Source organism: Carlito syrichta, unplaced genomic scaffold (assembly GCF_000164805.1).
Source record: "Carlito syrichta isolate Samal-C Ts95f unplaced genomic scaffold, Tarsius_syrichta-2.0.1 Scaffold304635, whole genome shotgun sequence".
In the NCBI taxonomy this organism is placed as follows: domain Eukaryota; kingdom Metazoa; phylum Chordata; class Mammalia; order Primates; family Tarsiidae; genus Carlito; species Carlito syrichta.
The window spans coordinates 108,311-125,419 of NW_007248731.1; the positions used below are offsets into that span (position 1 = coordinate 108,311).

At 36.3% G+C, this 17,109-nt stretch overlaps 1 protein-coding gene across 1 annotated transcript in view; it reads right to left on the reverse strand.

The window, feature by feature from the left end:
- Positions 1 to 17,109, reverse strand: part of ITGB3BP (integrin subunit beta 3 binding protein) — an 81,608-nt gene that overhangs the window by 25,118 nt on the left and 39,381 nt on the right. Inside the window, exons 3-4 of the mRNA XM_008060507.1 lie at positions 13,639 to 13,774; positions 1,924 to 1,990 (exon numbers count right to left, since the gene is read on the reverse strand). Of these exons, the coding sequence (XP_008058698.1) occupies positions 1,924 to 1,990; positions 13,639 to 13,774 (203 nt within the window). The remainder of the gene's footprint in view (positions 1 to 1,923; positions 1,991 to 13,638; positions 13,775 to 17,109) is intronic.

Below are 17,109 nucleotides of genomic sequence, written 5' to 3' on the forward strand. Positions count from 1 at the left end.
ACTGCACTCCAGTCTGGGCGACAGAGTGAGACTCCAACTCAAAAAAAAAAAAAATGTAGAGATGAGGTCTCACCAAGTTGCCAGGGCTGGTCTCGAATCCGCAGGCTCAGGCAATCCACTCGCCTTGGACTCCCAAAGTGCTGGGATTACAGACTGAGCCACCGAGCCCAGCCTATCCTAACTTTTAACAGTATTGTTAGTTTTCCTTATTTTGTACTCCATGCAAATTGATTTACACAAAATATAATCTTCTGAGCGTAGCTTTTTTTTTCACTCAACATTATGTTTGTGATATTCAGCTACACTGTTGTTAGTTGTAGATCATTTTCACCGCAGTTCATGAGATAAATACTGTTACTTGTTTATCCATTCAACTGCTGATGGACATTTGGATATTTTCCAATCTGAGGCTACTATGAACTAAACTGCAATGAACATTATGGTATTTGTCTTCTGGCAACTATATACATACATTTCTGTTGGTCATATACCTTGGAGAAAAATTCCTGGGCCATGGGGTATGCATGTATCAGGCTTAGATGTTGCCAGTTTTCCAAAGTGGTTTTTATCTATCTATAATCCCACCAGCAGTTTATGTGAGTGCCGGTTGTTCCACATTCCTCACTTCAGAGGAAAATATACCCAGTATTTTCCTTGTTTTCTATGTCTTGGCACTCTAAAGAGGATGTAGTGGTACTTCATGGAGGTTTTACTTGCATTTCCCTGATGACATTTCCCAGTTGAGCACCTTTTCATGTGTTTGCCACTTTACATGAATGTCTTCTCTTGTGAAATGCCAATTCAAGTCTTTTGCCCATTTCTCTACTGGATTGTCTTGCACATCTTTTCACACTCTTAAAAGCTTTTTATGAAAAGGAGTTTTAAAACAGTCTATCAATTTTTTTCCCATTTATGGTTGGTACTTTGCCTACTCCAAGGTCATGGAAAGTTGTTGTATATTTCCTTCTAAAAGTTTTCTTTTATTTTTCACATTCAGACCTACAATCCACCTAGAAGTTATTTTTGTGTATGGTGTGAGATAAGGATCCAGATAAAATTTGTCCCATACTGATAGCCAAGTGACAGTAACATCTTTTATGAAAGATATCATTTCGGCGGAAATATTATGGAGAAAGGAATATATACAATTAACCCAGTTAAATGAAGATTTTTTAAAAAAACCTTACTCCCTTAATCCTAATTACTGAATACCCTTAAAACCCCTTTTTAAAACAAATCTGAACAGACTGACTTTCAGAAGAGGATGCCCTGAGAAAATTACTGATATCAACTGTTCTATGAATAGTGTTCTTACAATAAAATGGCAAAAACTCAGTGACTCCATCAAGGCACCAAAGCCCCATGAAACATTCTAGAAGCAGGTGCCTTACTTCCTCTCGAGTCCCTCTCTTATCTGTGATATTTCACAAAGAAAAGAAAAAATGAAATGCAAGTATTGCCAAGACAAAATAAAATGTTCTGATCGTTTAAAACTAATCCACAAATGTGAAATATTTCCTCTAGGTCTCTTATTCTGCTGACTTTCCTGTGTTTCTAGCTCTGTTTCAACCCAGGCATTTGTGAGGTATTATGTGCCCAGGGCGAGTATTACTTTTCTCTCCATGTAAGTTTCAAATATATGTTCTCAGTTTTACCCAAAGTGGTGTATCATGCATGGGCTGGAAGAACAGGGCTCAGTGGGTAGTATAGAAAGGCTTCACATATGACCATTACAGAGCACCACAAAACACAGCACATCTAAGATGATTTTCTTCTTTAAGAAAGAATATTTCAGCTCAGGTATAAGCTATTAATTTCTACAAATAAATGATTATTTATATCACTTATATAAATTATCCCTTTAACAAATATGAACATTTTCTGCAAGACATGTGTATATAATTTCAAAAATGAGAAACTTACTCATCGTCTTGTGTTCTAGATTTCTTTCTTTCAGTTAAACTGAGATGATTCAGTTCTTTTCTCTTTCCTATATATGTGTAAGGAAAAGGACATAAAGTTAAGAGAGAAATAAACAAGCTTTTAAAATAATTTAGATAGCTAAATTTTAAATAGAAAGTAAAAGGGTGGACAAATGAAAGAGGGAGGAAAAGACAAAGTATCCTATTTTGTCTTTTTCGTTTCCCATTCTCCTAATTTTTTTTTTTTTTTTTTTTTTTTTGAGTTGGAATCTCACTCCTTCGCCCAGGTTGGAGTGCAGTGGCACACCTGCTCATGGCCACCCCAGCATCAACCTGCTGGGCTCTGGCGATCCTTCTGCCTCAGCCTTCCGAGTAGCCAAAACTACAGATGCGTGCTACCATGCCCGGCTAGTTTTTGCTTTATTGTAGAGACAAGATCTCACCAAGTTGCCCGGGCTGGTCTTGAACTCCGGGGCTCAGTCAGTCCACTCGCCTCGGCCTCCCAAAGTGCTGGGATGACAGGCTGAGCCACTGAGCCTGTCATATTCTCCTAATTTTTATTCATGATAATGTTACATAAGAACAAATCTTTTGAATAAAACTTCCACTGGTGGTTGGCATATTAAATAGATTATACAATGGTTAAAATGCATTAGTACATTTTACTAGATAAAGGATACTTCCATCAAAAAACAATTTTTTTTTTTAGTTAGGGTCTCACTCTGTTGCCTAGGCTGGAATGCAGTGACACTATCAAGGCTCACCACACCATTAACCTCCTGGACCCTGGCGATCCTTCCACCTCAGCCTCCCAAGCAGCTGGGACTACAGGTGCACACCACCATGCCCAGCTAATTTTTAAATTTTTTTGTAGATAGGGTCTCGCTATGTTGCCTAGGCTGATCTTGAACTCCTGGGTTCAAGCAATCCTCCTGCCTCTGCCTGCCACCGTGTGAGCCACCATGCCTGGCCTTCATCAAATACTTTAACCAAAAATATATTAAGAAAAAATATATATATATTAAGGCTTCCAGTTTGCATTATTTCATCCCTACTTTTTTTCTCAAGTTAATAACAAGGGATTGATGATACTAATACCCAGAAAGCAGTTAAAGTTTCTAGTAATATCACAGTAAATTTGATTTAATAGGTGAAGGTACCTATTTTATTTTTTTAATTGACAAAAATAATGTATATTTATAGTGTCCATGTTTATATATACAAATACACACACATACACACACACACACCTTGTGAAATGGCTAAATCAAGCTAGTTAACAAATCCATTATCTTAAATATTCATCATTTTTTTGTGATGAGGATACTTAAAATCTACTGTCCACAATTTCAAGTATATAATACATTGTTATTAACTATAGTCACCATATATGCAATAGATCTCCTGAACTTGTTCCTCCTGTCTGAAATTTTTAATCCTTTGACCAACATCTTCCCAGTCTCCCTGCCCTCTCCACCACCAGTTCCTAGTAACTACCACTCTACTCTCTGCTTTACAAGTTTGACTGTTTTAGTTTCCACATGTAAGTGAGATCATGTGGTACTTGTCTGTCTGTGCCTGGCTTCTTTCATTAGCATAATGTCCTTTAGATTCATTCATGCTGTCCCAAATGGCTGAATTTCCCTCTCTTAAGGGCTTGCCAGTATTCCATTGTGAATATATACCATATTTTCCTTATCAATTCATCCACACATGGACATTTAGGTGGCTTCAATATTTTGGCAATTGTGAATAGTGCTGCAGTGAACATAGGAGTGCAGCTATCTCTTCGACATCCTGACTTCCCATCCGTTGAATATATGCCCAATACTGGGACTGTTAGGTCATATAATAATTCCATTTTTAATTTTTTGAGGACCTGAATCTTAAGTGCATATTTATTCAGTAAATCCTTTTTCTAGTGTCTACTAAAATGTATCATTCGTTAAAGTACTTATATTAGGTACTACTTTTAAAAATGGCTACATTCCACTTAAAATGCTATGAGTTATCTAAGATCATGGCTTATGAACTTTTAACAGGTTTCACAAGTTGACCGAGGCACAAGTGAAGACACAGGATGTAAATAAGTCATAATTCCTCAAATGCCCACTGGGTTGAAACTTAAGCTCGACTTTACAGCACTAGTAGAACATAATGTTTCCACTTACCAAAGGTGAAGTAGATAATTGTTTTATGAGCTGACTATTTAGTTGTCTGTCCTAACGTATTTTATGGTACTATATACACTATATACTTTAAACACATTTGATGTATAACAAGCAAGTTCAGAGGACATACATTGGCATAGTTAAGACTTTCAAAGGCTGGCACGGTGGCTCATGCCTATAATCCCAGCATTTTGGGAGGTCAAAGTGGGAGGACTGCTTGAAGCTAGGAATTTGAGACCAACCTAGACAACAAAGCAAAACCTCATCTACACAAAAAATATTTAAAAAATTAGTCAGGCACGGTAGTGTTTGCCTGTAGTCCCAGCTATTCAAGAAGCGGAAGCAGGAGGATCACTCGAGTTCTAGAGTTCAAGGATGTGGATGCTATGATCATGCCACTCCACTCCAGTCTGGGCAAAAGAGAAAGGACCCTGTCTCTAAAAAAAAAAGGTTATCAGGATTATCAGTGTCTTACATATAATGGCTTTTGGGAAATGTTTATTGAATAAACAAGCAAATGAGTGACTAACCCAAACTCTTTAGCATAAACAATAAAACAATCAACAGAAACTCAATGTCACTGAGGAAACTGGTTCAGAAACAGATTAACAATAATCTTGCTCATTTGTTACTTTGGACCTTAGGCCTTCCTCTCTCAAAAAAATTCTGTCATAATTAAATTGTTACCTCAAAATATTTCTAATGGCAAAAAGAAAAAACGTATGATTAAAATTTTGCTAGAGCACTTTGTTATTTCTCTTGTTTATTAACTTTTTAAATATTTGACTTGTCTGTATTCTTAAATTCCAAACAGAATATATGGTTAAAAAATTTATTTAGTAAAGGATGTAAGGGGAAAAGAGTAACAATATTTTATTTGTGATTTTAGAGAACGTTGACAAAATTTATTATTTTATTTTAATTTTTTATTTTAAAGATGTGGGGTACAATTCAGGGTTAGGTATACAAATCTGTCTTTAAAAAAATCAAGCTGAACATTATCTATTTTATAGAAAACCATAGATGAAAACACAAGACATATATTAAACTTCTATTTCACAGAAACAAAGAACTGAGTACCACATGTTCTCACTCATAAGTGGGCCCTGAACATTTATCATAATATTATGTGAAAAGGATTGGCGGTAGCGGGTCACTGCCAGGGTGGGGCGGGGGGAGGCACATAACTCTTATGGGTGCCTGATCCCAAATCAGAAGCGAGGACCAAAGGGAGGCCCAAACTTTACCTGTATGATGACCCCTTACGTACCTAACCCTGAATTGTACCTCACATCTTTAAAATAAAAAAATTTAAAATAAAAAAATATCACCTACATTATTGAATAGAAAGTTATCAGTGAGAAGATTGGAATTGCTTTTTATACATTGAAACAGTGATATTTGAGAAGCAATAACAACAACATAGGTTTTTAAATCTCACACTCAAATTACATTGTGGACTACACTAGGAAGCATTGGCTGATATATCTCAAATTGCTCATCATAGATTTAGGAAAAGAGTATTTTTTATTTTTGAGTTGGAGTCTCACTCTGTCACCCAGACTGGAGTGCAGGGGCCGCTCCTGGCCACCACAGCCTTGACCTGCTGGGCTCTGGCGATCCTTCCACCTCAGCCTTCCAAGTAGCTGGAACTACAGGCGCGTGCAACAACGCCCGGCTAATTTTTTATTTATTGTAGAGATGAGGTCTCACCAAGTTGCCCAGGTGGGTCTCGAACCCGCAGGCTCAGGCAATCCACTCACCTCGGCCTCCCAAAGCGCGAGATTACAGGCTGAGCCACCAAGCCCGGCTGGAAAAGAGTAGTTTATCAGCTCTTTTGGAACATATATTGTTTGTTCCTTCTGCTACTTGGAAAAAAAAAATCAGTCTTGCCAGAAGCCTATCATTTCATGAGACTTTTCAAAGAGCCAGCTTTTGGCTTTGCTGCTTTTTATTATTATTGCCCTATTTTCTACTTAACAATTTCTGTTCGAAACTTTACTCCTTCCTTTCTATTTTGGGGAATTCATCCTGTTGTTCCTATTCAGTCTTCCTTAGTTTAGTGCTCAGTTCATTAGTTTTCTATCAATCTTCCTTTTTAAATACAGTCATGAGCCCTATATTGATTGATACTTTGGGTAACAACAAACCACACGTATAACAGATTATAATACCATATTTTTACAGTACATTTTCTGTGTTTAGACAAGTTTAGATACACAAATATCTAACACTGGATTTTGATTGCCTACAGTATTCAGGGCAGCAACATGCTGTACAGGTTTGCAGCCTACAAGCAATAGGCTATACCATATAGCTTACTGTGTGTGTGGTAGGCTACACCATTCAGGTTTGTGTAAGTATACAATGTTTGCACAATGACAACATTGCCTAACAATGCATTTCTCAGAATATATCCCCATCACAGTGACACATGGCTACATATTCATTTGTAAGTACAGTTGGCCTTCTTTATCTGTGGGTTCTGCATCTGTGGATTCAACCAGCTATAGATCAAAAAATATTTATTTATTTATTTGAGTTGGAGTTTCACTCTGTCGCCCAGACTGGAGGGCAATGGCTGCTCCCGGCCACCGCAGCCTCAACCTGCTGGGCTCTTGCGATCCTTCTGCCTCAGCCTTCCAAGTAGCTGGAACTACAGGTGTGCACTACCACGCCCGGCTGATTTTTTGATTTATTGTAGAGATGAGGTCTCGCCAAGTTGCCCAGGCAGGTCTCGAACCCGCAGGGCTCAGGCAATCCACTCACCTCGGCCTCCCAAAGCACGGGATTATAGGCTGAGTCACCGAGCCTGGCTGAAAAATATTTTTTTAAAAAAGGATAACTGCAGCTGTACTGAACATGTACAGATTTTTCTTGTCATCATTTCTTAAACAATACTGTATAAGAACTATTTACATGGCATTTACATTGTTCTACGTATTACAAGTAATACAGCAATGACTTAAAGTATATGGGAGGATGCATAGGTTATATGCAAATACTAGACTATATAATGGACTTGAGCATCTGTGGATTTCAGAATCTAAGTGGAGCCTGGAACCAATCCCCCAGATACCAAGAAATGACAACTTAAATTTCCCACTAAGAATTGCTTTGGTATAATGTAGGTACACGTTCTTCATCTAAGTGCTAACATGTTTTCATTATCATTCAATTCTAAATATTTTATACTTTCCATTATAACTTTCCTGATTAATGAATTATTTAAGTTTCTTGTCTTCCAAAAACATGGATTACAATTTTTGGAGGGCTGACTTTTTATTATTGATTTTTAATTGCATGAAATTTTAGTCAGAGTGTGACCTATATGATGGCAATTTTTAGTTCAGCAAGTCTTCCTCTATGACTCCAAATTGGTTATATCTTTGTGAAAATTTGTGCCTTATATGTTGGGTGTCATACCTGCTTGACCGGCTCATTAGATAAGCTTGCTAATTATGTTCAAACTGTCTGTATCCTTCCTGAATTTTTAAACTGCTTTATCAGTTTTAGGCAGAGGTAGTTCAAAATCTCCTATGATTGAGGATGCGTCGGTTTCTCCTTGTTATCTTTTCATACTTCATCATGTTTTGCTTGAGTTTTTGTTGCAGATGCACATATGGCTTGAGTTTCTTTTAATTTTGTGGTGGTGAATCTTTCCTTCTCCCAAATGTAAAAAGCCCCATCATCTTCAGTAAAGCCTTTTAGCCCCGAAGTATATTTTGGCCTATATTAATATTCTTATATCAATGACTAGCTTTTTAAAAAAGTGAAAACCAGGGGCCAGGCACGGTGGCTCATGCCTATGATCCCAGCACTTTGGGAGGCTGAGGTGAGAGGAGTCTGAGCCCAGGGGGTCGACACCAGCCTGGGGTAACTGGCGAGACCTCATCTCTACAATAAATTAAAAAATTAGCCGGGTGTGGTGGCATGCGCCAGTAGTTCCAGCTACTTGGAAGGCTGAGGTAGAAGGATCGCTTGAGCCCAGCAAGTTGAGGCTGTGGTGGCCGTGAGTATGCCACTGCACTCTAGTCTGGGCAATGAGTGAGACTCCGACTCAAAAGAAGAAAAAAGCAAATACTGACTTTGTTTCCTTTTTCCATTCCTTTAGATTTGAATTTTCCTATGTCTTTCCTTTAAGTTCAAACAATAACAATGGTATTAATAAAAATGGCAAAATATGTACTGAACTGAACATATTACTGTTCTGTTTCTGTGTACGAATTCATTTAATTCTCACAATTCTGAGATCGCTACTACTATTTCCCCCATTTTACAGGCAAAAAAATAAAAAATGCAATTAAGAAGTCAGCCGGGCTTGGTGGCTTAGCCTGTAATCCCGCGCCTTGGGAGCCTGAGGTGAGTGGATTGCCTGAGCCCGTGGGTTTGAGACCCGCGTGCGCAACTTGGCAAGACCTCATCTCTACAATAAAAATCAAATTTAGCCGGGCATGGTAGCACATGCCTGTAGTTCCAGCTACTTGGAAGGTTGAGGCAGAAGGATCGCCAGAGCCCAGCAGATTGAGGCTGCGGTGGCTGGGAGAGGCCTCTGCACCAGTCTGGGTGACAGAGTGAGACTCCAAGTAAAAAAAAAAAAAAAAAAAAAGAAGTCAACTGACAGATATCTCACCATCTACCCGAAAACACAAGGACCTTAAAACACTGTTAATTCCTACCTTCTAAGCTATCAGGGTTGGTTAATTGTTTTTAATCCCCTCTCAAATTGTTTGGCTTTTGCTTTATGGCCAACAAGATTTGTAATTAAATTTTTATAATTAGATTAATATGTTTGCTAATTTATTTTTCACCACTTCTCTTTGCAATTCCACTCCTTTGTACGACAATCAATTTGCTTCTCACAGTACATTTTTTAGTAATTAATTTAGTGAGGCTCTGTGAATGGCAAACTCTCTGAGACCTTGTTTGAAAATATCTTTATTTCATCCTTACTTCCTGAATAAAAATCAATTGTGATTTTTAATTGATATTAATATTATTCTGTTTTCAGCTGGAGTCTGTTGAGATTGATGAGAAGTTTACTATCAGTCTGTCATTCCCTTGTAGGTAATGTCTTTCTCTGGTTGCCTTACAAATTTTCCTTGTCCTTGATATTCTGCAGTTTGGCCATGATATGACTGGATATGGATTTGTTTTAACTTATCCTGCCCAAACTGAGCAGGTTACTTTAATTTGGAAATTCTTGTCTTTCCTCAATTATGAAAAGCTGGTAATATCATCCCTTAGAATCCTGCCTCTGCCGCATTCCCCCTATTTCCTCCTTTTGAAACTCCAATTTGGCAGAGGTTGGAGTCTTATTCTGCCCATGATTTCTTTTGTTTCAGGCCTTGTCTCCTTTATCACACTCCATCTTTTTCTCCCTGTGCTGCTACAGTCTTTTCAATTCTACAGACATACTGTCAAGTTAACAAGTACTCTCGTTAACTATGCAAATATGTTGTTTATCCTTCTACTTTCATTATTAAATAACAAGTCTGAAGTGATCTTGGGAGGGAAAGGGAAAAATGTACTATTGTTCCTCTTTTCTAAAATGCATATAGTTAACCCTTCAGTAAAAAATCTGCACATGATTCTTGACTCCCCAAATACTTATCAGCTTAGTCTATTGTTCACCAGAAGTCTTACTGATAACAGTCAATTAATAGATGTTTTGTTTGTTGTATGCATTATATTTCGTATTCTTATAATAGAGTAAGCTAGACAAAAGAAAATGTTAAGAAAATCCTAAGGAAGAGAAAATATATTTACAACATTGCACTGTATTTAAAAATACCATTAAGTTTATGTCGTCTGTTTACAAGATGAACTGTCTGTCTGAAATGGCAGTGAACCACAACTGCAGACCTTTATCTACAGTACATATCAAGCAATTCAACTTTTCCTTGTAACGTCATGACTTTCCTCTGCTTCTTGGGAATAGTTCCAGCATCGCTAGGGTTCCACAGTGTTATTCAAAGTTTTCAGTATAGCACTAAACACAGTGGAAAATACATGAGAATCATGAGGTCACTTTTTACTGGAATCACACTTTACTAGAGAGATAAACTGCTCACACGGAGATGATCAGTGTCACATGGTGCTTAAAGCAGATACACTTGAGTTCACTGCAATAACAACAGAGGTGGCCTAGAAATTATTGCATACATTTTAGGTAGTTGAGATTTAATACTGCTCTCTTATATTTGTTTATATTTCTCTAGACTGCAAATGGAACAATGCAGGGTGTAAGTGTTTGTGTGCCTTAGTTTTAATAAATTTTATCTTTTTGTAATAAAGTTGTATATATTTAATTATGATAGTAAATGATAAAACAGACTAGTATCTACATATATTTTATGCATTCATGACATACTAAACTTTTTCTTAGTTTTTCAATATTTCTACTCTATAAAGTGTGTCTGCAAGGCTTTTCAAATTGTTCTAGAACTCCAAACATTTGTTCAATATATTTATGGAAGAAAATCTATATAAGTGAACTTGTACAGTTCAAACTCGTGTTGTTCAAAGGCCAACTGTAATAGTTTAGAGGGATTTGCTAAGGGTTGAGGGAGATTAGCAATATAATAATGAACACACACACACATATACAAATATGCTATGTAATATACATGCATACATACATAGTCGTGTACCACTTTACTACGGGCATATATTCTGAGACACGCATTGTTAGGTGATTTTGTTGTTGTGCAAACAACCACAGGTGTACTTACACAAGCCTAGATGGTCTGGCCTTACTACATACCTAGGTTATATGGCATCGCCTATTCCTCCCAGGCTACAAACCTATACAACATATTTTTGTACTAAATACTATAGGCAAGTGTGATATAATGGTACAGTGTTTATCAAAACATAAAAAAGGTACAGTGAAAATACAGTATTATGATCTTACGTGACCGCTCTCATATATGTGGTCCACTGTTAACTGAAACTTATGCAGTACCTGACTGTATCATGCACTGTACATAATTGAATGTGTTATACTTCTTTTATACGCCTGGCAGAGAAGTAGGCCTGTTTATACCAGTATCACCACAAACATGAGTAATTGTTGTGCTACAATGTTATGATGGCTACAAGGTCACTAGGCGATAGGAATATTTTAGCTCTATTATAATCTTATAGGACTACCACCGTACATTCAGTCTGTCACTGATCAAAATGCTATTATATGGCGCATGACTGCATCTCTTAAATGTATCAACAAATCACCCCATTTTTGGTCAATGTAGAGTCTAAGTAAAGGGAAGATAGAGTCACATTTATTTTCCTTTTATAACTACAAATGAATCTCAATTGAATATTAAGTCATCAATTCACATAGAACATGGCTCAAATATATATAAAGTACATATACATGTCTGGAGGAGAGTATTACAGGTGGAGAGAACTGCAAATGCAATGGCCCTGTGGCAGGAAAGGGCTCCGCCTGACTGACAAATTGCAAGAGGGTAAGAGTAGAGACGTAATGGAAAAGAAGTGAAGTAGAAAGCAAGGCAAGGCTGGGCTCAGTGGATCATGCATGTCATCCCAGAGCTTTGGGAGGGAAAAGAGGGAGGACTGCTTGAGGCCAGGAGTTTAAGATCAGCCTGGGCAACATAGAGAGACCATGTCTCCGCAAAAAGTAATAAATTAGATGGTTGTGGTGGCACACACCTGTAGTCCTAGCCACTCAGGAGGCTGAGATAGGAGGATCGCTTGAACCTAGAATCCAGCCTGCACTGCAGCCTAAGCCACAGAGTGAGACTCTGTCTCCCAAAAAATAAAGAAATAAAAGAAAATGAATCAGATGAGGTGGTCAGATTTTAGATGAATATACGGCCTTTAACTCATAAGGTTTCTTTTATCCCAGGTGTAATGGGAAATGAATAGCACCTAAAATGTCCTTGAGAATGTTATTTAAACTTTACATTATTCCGTACGGTATTTTTAAAGTGAGAATTGTTAATAGATGTTATGACCTCATTTGGAACTTAAAAGTATTTCGTAAGTTACATTTTCTCATTTATTTGAAACTTAAGTTCTTTTATAAGAGTCAGGCTTTCTTATTTTTAAAACATATGCAAGATGACATAATAGGATGAGCAAATGTAATGATTACAAATGATATATAATCTGATGTAGTATCCTAGACAAAATTCTGTTTTAAGACTTCTGTATGTGAGAGATATATATTACAGAACACATAAAACATGTATGTAACCACCATGTAGGTAAAAAATAGAATATTGCCAGCACCTCAGAAACCTTGCTATCTGACTTTTTAAAAAAGAGCTTACTTAGGACTATAACCTGTGATAATTATCCACTTAAATGTCAACTGAAATCATGTGACCAATCTTTTTATGGCAAAAGGAATGTTCCCTTAAGTCCATATTTAATTTCAATATGGAAATTGAGTACATATCAACTTAAAATCTATTCACATTTCAGTACAGAGATGTACAATCTCTAAGGCATTAATTTTTAATTAAGAAAAGATATATCAGGTATATAAAAAACAGAATTATGGAGCTTGAAGGAATGTATACATTTTCATATGTTTCTGGGAAAGAAAACCTAATAGCAATAGGTTTAAGATAAAAAGCATTTGATTAAAGTAAAATCAAAGACATTCAAAACTTTAAGATCTCATTATGTGTTTCATTATAACAGATTAGGTAAAATGAGGAGACTTCTTGTTTCTGTGTAGCTTCTAGTATATGCGTAGCACTCGATAAATGTTAAACAATAAAATATGAATTAGGCTAATCACGGCATATCTAAAACACACTTTATTAAATTTGAGCCTATTTAAAATTTTATATTATAGAACTGGCATGTCACTGATTCATGACTTTTCTCAACATAAAAAAAACTAAATCTATGAAATGGAGATTTGTATCTTTAAATTAATGTTTTAGCAATAAACTACCAGAGAACTACAAATATGTACGGTCAAAATTAAACTAACAATATTTTAAAACAAAGAATTTCATATTAAAATTAGGTTTTTCTCTACAGAAGATTCTACAAGCCTTTTGTAAATGCGTTTGAAACAGTACAGAAAGAGAATGAAATGTAATAAATAAAAGCAAGCTATATAAAGATATACTAAACACGGATACAACTAACTGGACAACATGGATAAAAATAACATTTAGAAGCATCACTCTTAGTCTGCAGTGCAGCAGGACCTGAGATATGCTCACTCTAATTTATGCACATGATGGATAGCTTGTTAAGAGGCATATCTGTAACCAGCATAATTGATAGTAGCTGAAGGCAGTCAGGTCATAATTTCTATTTAATGGATGGGATAGTAAGGGAACAAAGTCTGCAGTTGCATTTTAAAATCAGTACCTAGAAAGTTTACATTTATGTCCAAAGTAATACCTACATTCTTGTCTTTTGCATGTTAAATTCTTTGAGAGAGGAGAAAAATCAGCTGCAGCAAGATTCATATATTATTCTATCAAAATCTTGATTTAACCAATAACTAGAAAAATCTTACAATAAGTAGAAAAGACTGTTCAACTAACCATTTGATGGTCCATTTCTGTGCTCTTGTTCTTTAGAACTTGCGGGAGAAGCAAATGGGCTCATTTGACAAGTTCCAGTTGTTGGAGAATGAGTTATAATACTTTTCTTCATTTTGATTTCTGAAGGATCAAATGACTGGAAATAAATAATTTGGGACAGAAATACTTATGTTTAGTGACAGAGCTTTGAAAATACACACCTTTAAAAGTCCAGCAAAATTCAAACCAAACACTTCCTTGGTCTTTCTTTTCAAATATACTCAATTATCACTCTCAAAGTAAAAACTATTCTTTCGAATTAGGTAGATAGTCCAGGTCACTACAATAACTAGGGCATCTCAATTTGATAACCATGAAATTTTAACATTAAGAGGTTGCTGCTTCTGAGATAGTACTTCTAAACAGGTTAGAGATAGCCAACTCGCCCAGCCACATCCTGACTTTTGCTTTCAGCAGAAGTTGACGTGTATTATGGGGATGGGCCAGGCCAGGAAAAGCCTCAGAGGTGCTTATTACTAAGACCCACAAGGAAATCCTAGGAAGGATCAGTGTTGTCCTCAGCCTTCACAAAGTGCTCTGATGCAGTATCTTGCTATCACTAATAACTAGAGTACTGTCCATACAATCGAGTCTGGCATTTAAGGCCTCTGAGAATTCAGCCATTTCTACAGAATTCCTCTCTGCAGCTTCCTCCTTTGTGTCCCCACAGGCATTGTGCATACCTCTTATCACAGGTAACATGTTTTAATAATTTTTCACTTTTCTATCTGCCACATGAAAAGTTTTTACCTGAAAATAAACATCATTTTTTCATCTTTGTACCCTAGAACTCAAAAGTGTATGAGGAATGAATGACTTGAACAGTCCAGTAAACTTGGCCACACCACTCTACTAAGAATATGCTCATTTGTTCATTGGCTTATTCATCCAAGATTCACTGGCACCTACAGCTTCCGTTGCTAGACTATGCACATTTGGGCCTCAGATTATTCTGTGACCTTATCTGGTCATGTCTTCTTTCTTATCTTCCCCAAGGCTTAGTCTTTAGTTTCTTTAGTTTAGGTCACCATTCATGATTCACTTCTGTCAAACATCTATTATTGTACCCCATCCTGAATTTCCCCAAAACTTGCTTTCCATGAGGCTTACAGATCACCCAACATTGTTAACTAACGTGTATACATTGTTCTGGCCTTTAAAAGAGTCTATCAAAAGTTAGACAGCAAAATTTAAATTAGTATGCATGCTACAGAAATTCAGAGAAGAGGGAAAATCAGTGGGCTGCAGTAACCTATCACAGAAAATATAATGCATAAAAAATATGAAGTCTAGAGGTAGAATAGATAGCATAGGATGAACATGGGGGATAAGGGAAAGGTCTGAAGGCTTATATGTTGCCAACATACTATAGAACGAGACAGCTTGGAAGTTAACTAGAAAAAGTTTCATAACTCTGTATGGTCAACAATCCTTTATTTTTAAGAGACCCATGGCAGAAATAGTGCTGTGTCACCTTTTTCAATAAACTTGGTATTAGTTCTAGAAGTTATAGCAGTTAAAAAGTTTTTTCTTATAGTTAAGATTTTAAATGGTAAGTATTTCTTTGTATTAGGGAACTAAGGCATTTTTTTATTTTATGTATCCACAGTAGCCACAAAGGTAAACAATATTTTTTTAAAAATCAAACTATAATATCAAGTTATAACTCTAAAGCAATCTTTTTTGTCAGGTGAAAGGGTTTTAAGTCTCTTCATCAGGTAGTTACCATTACCTCTCCATCTTGTGTTTTCACCTGCTTATATGTATCCAGCCATAAACTATAACATTTATCCAATCCCGACTCTACTTTTCCAAGAATTTATTGCCCAAAACTATTTCACTGTGTATGTACAAAAAATGAAAGTTGCCACCCTAATGTACATTTATGTCAGTCTGTTTTCCTATTTTCTCCAAAAGTTATTTTATCCAATTGCCAAATGTCTAAACATTTTAACTGTAGATCATACATTTCTCCTTGAAAATAATTTTCTAGCTTTTGGAAAATAACTCTGTGTGTGCATGTGTGCGTGCGTGTGTGTGTGTGTGTGTGTGTGTGTGTGTGTGTTGCCTCACTTGAAAAATACTGAGACCTCTCTCTTTTCTTCTTTTGGTCATTTGTTTTGGTTAAAAGGAAAAATGTCTGTCTATAACTGCTATATAGAAGGAAAACTGAAAATTTACCCTTTCCTGCTCTCCCACTAAATATTCTTCAGTAAATAATGCACTTTTCTACATCTGCCCTACTGGAGCACAAAGGCATAACCTCACTTCTCTAAGTTTTCCATAACGTTTTACCAAGCCCCTCTAACTTTTAGTCTCTCTGAAAATGTTTAAAAGTGATGCTAGAATCCAACTAAGAATGGATTGGATCTTTCCATTCTGCCATCCCCCAAATTGTGAACATCTTGGTATACTCATTAGTCTCCCACAACAGGAAGAATTAAAAAGACTGGGATTTGAGAGAAGACTGAGCTACTAATTGAGAAGCTGGCACACCTTCCACTCGGCAAGGATATATGCTGTTTACCAGAACCTTGAGAAGAACAGAGGAAGAAAAAATAAGAGGACTGGATCTGGCTAGACAAAAGAAAGGATTCAGGATGCAAACAAAATATTTTAAAAAATAGATGTCACAACCACTTCTGTAATAATTTACAACTGCTTCTTAATATTTATCGACTTCTTAGAGTTATTTAACACCACTGCTAAACAACAACAAAAAAAAATTGCCACATTCTAAGATTCTATGATCAGCTCAAATGCTACTATGCTTTTTGTAAGGAGGTCAAACATCGTACATTAGTAAAACTAAAATTTGGACATTGATTTTTCTGCCTAAAAAAAAAAAAAAAAGAAATCAATGTTCTCTCTATAATTTCAAATAGATATGACATTCTCCTTCAATACCTTTAAAAAATTGTAGCTTGCTTCATCACCTTGTTGAAAGCATATTCTACCAAAAAGTTGCCTGTATTTTATTGATCTTTTTACCTATTATAAACAGTCTACAAAGTACTAACTAAGGGTTCTTTCAGGATAAAATATGGGATATAAAGGATCTTCTATTTTTATTATAAACTACTAGCCTATGCTGAAATATTTAAAACATGATACTAGAGGTATTTGGACGACCAGAAACAAAAAGGCAGATACTTCTTTATAATCTTATACTGGATAACTAAGCTACTGAAATGAACCGCCCAAGAAATAATTATTAAGCACTCCTATTACTAATTATGGAATTTACATTAGAAAACTCTGGACACTAGCTGCCTCAGATACATCACAATTTGGCCCTAGGGCTTATAGAAGAGTACTACCAGCTGCCATATGACCATCCTTAATGGCTCTGTTAATGCTGGGCTTTGTTGTTTCTATGGTAGCTGTGGAGAACAGAAGCATTTTGCACTTATCTTGGTAATCTTGGCGGGG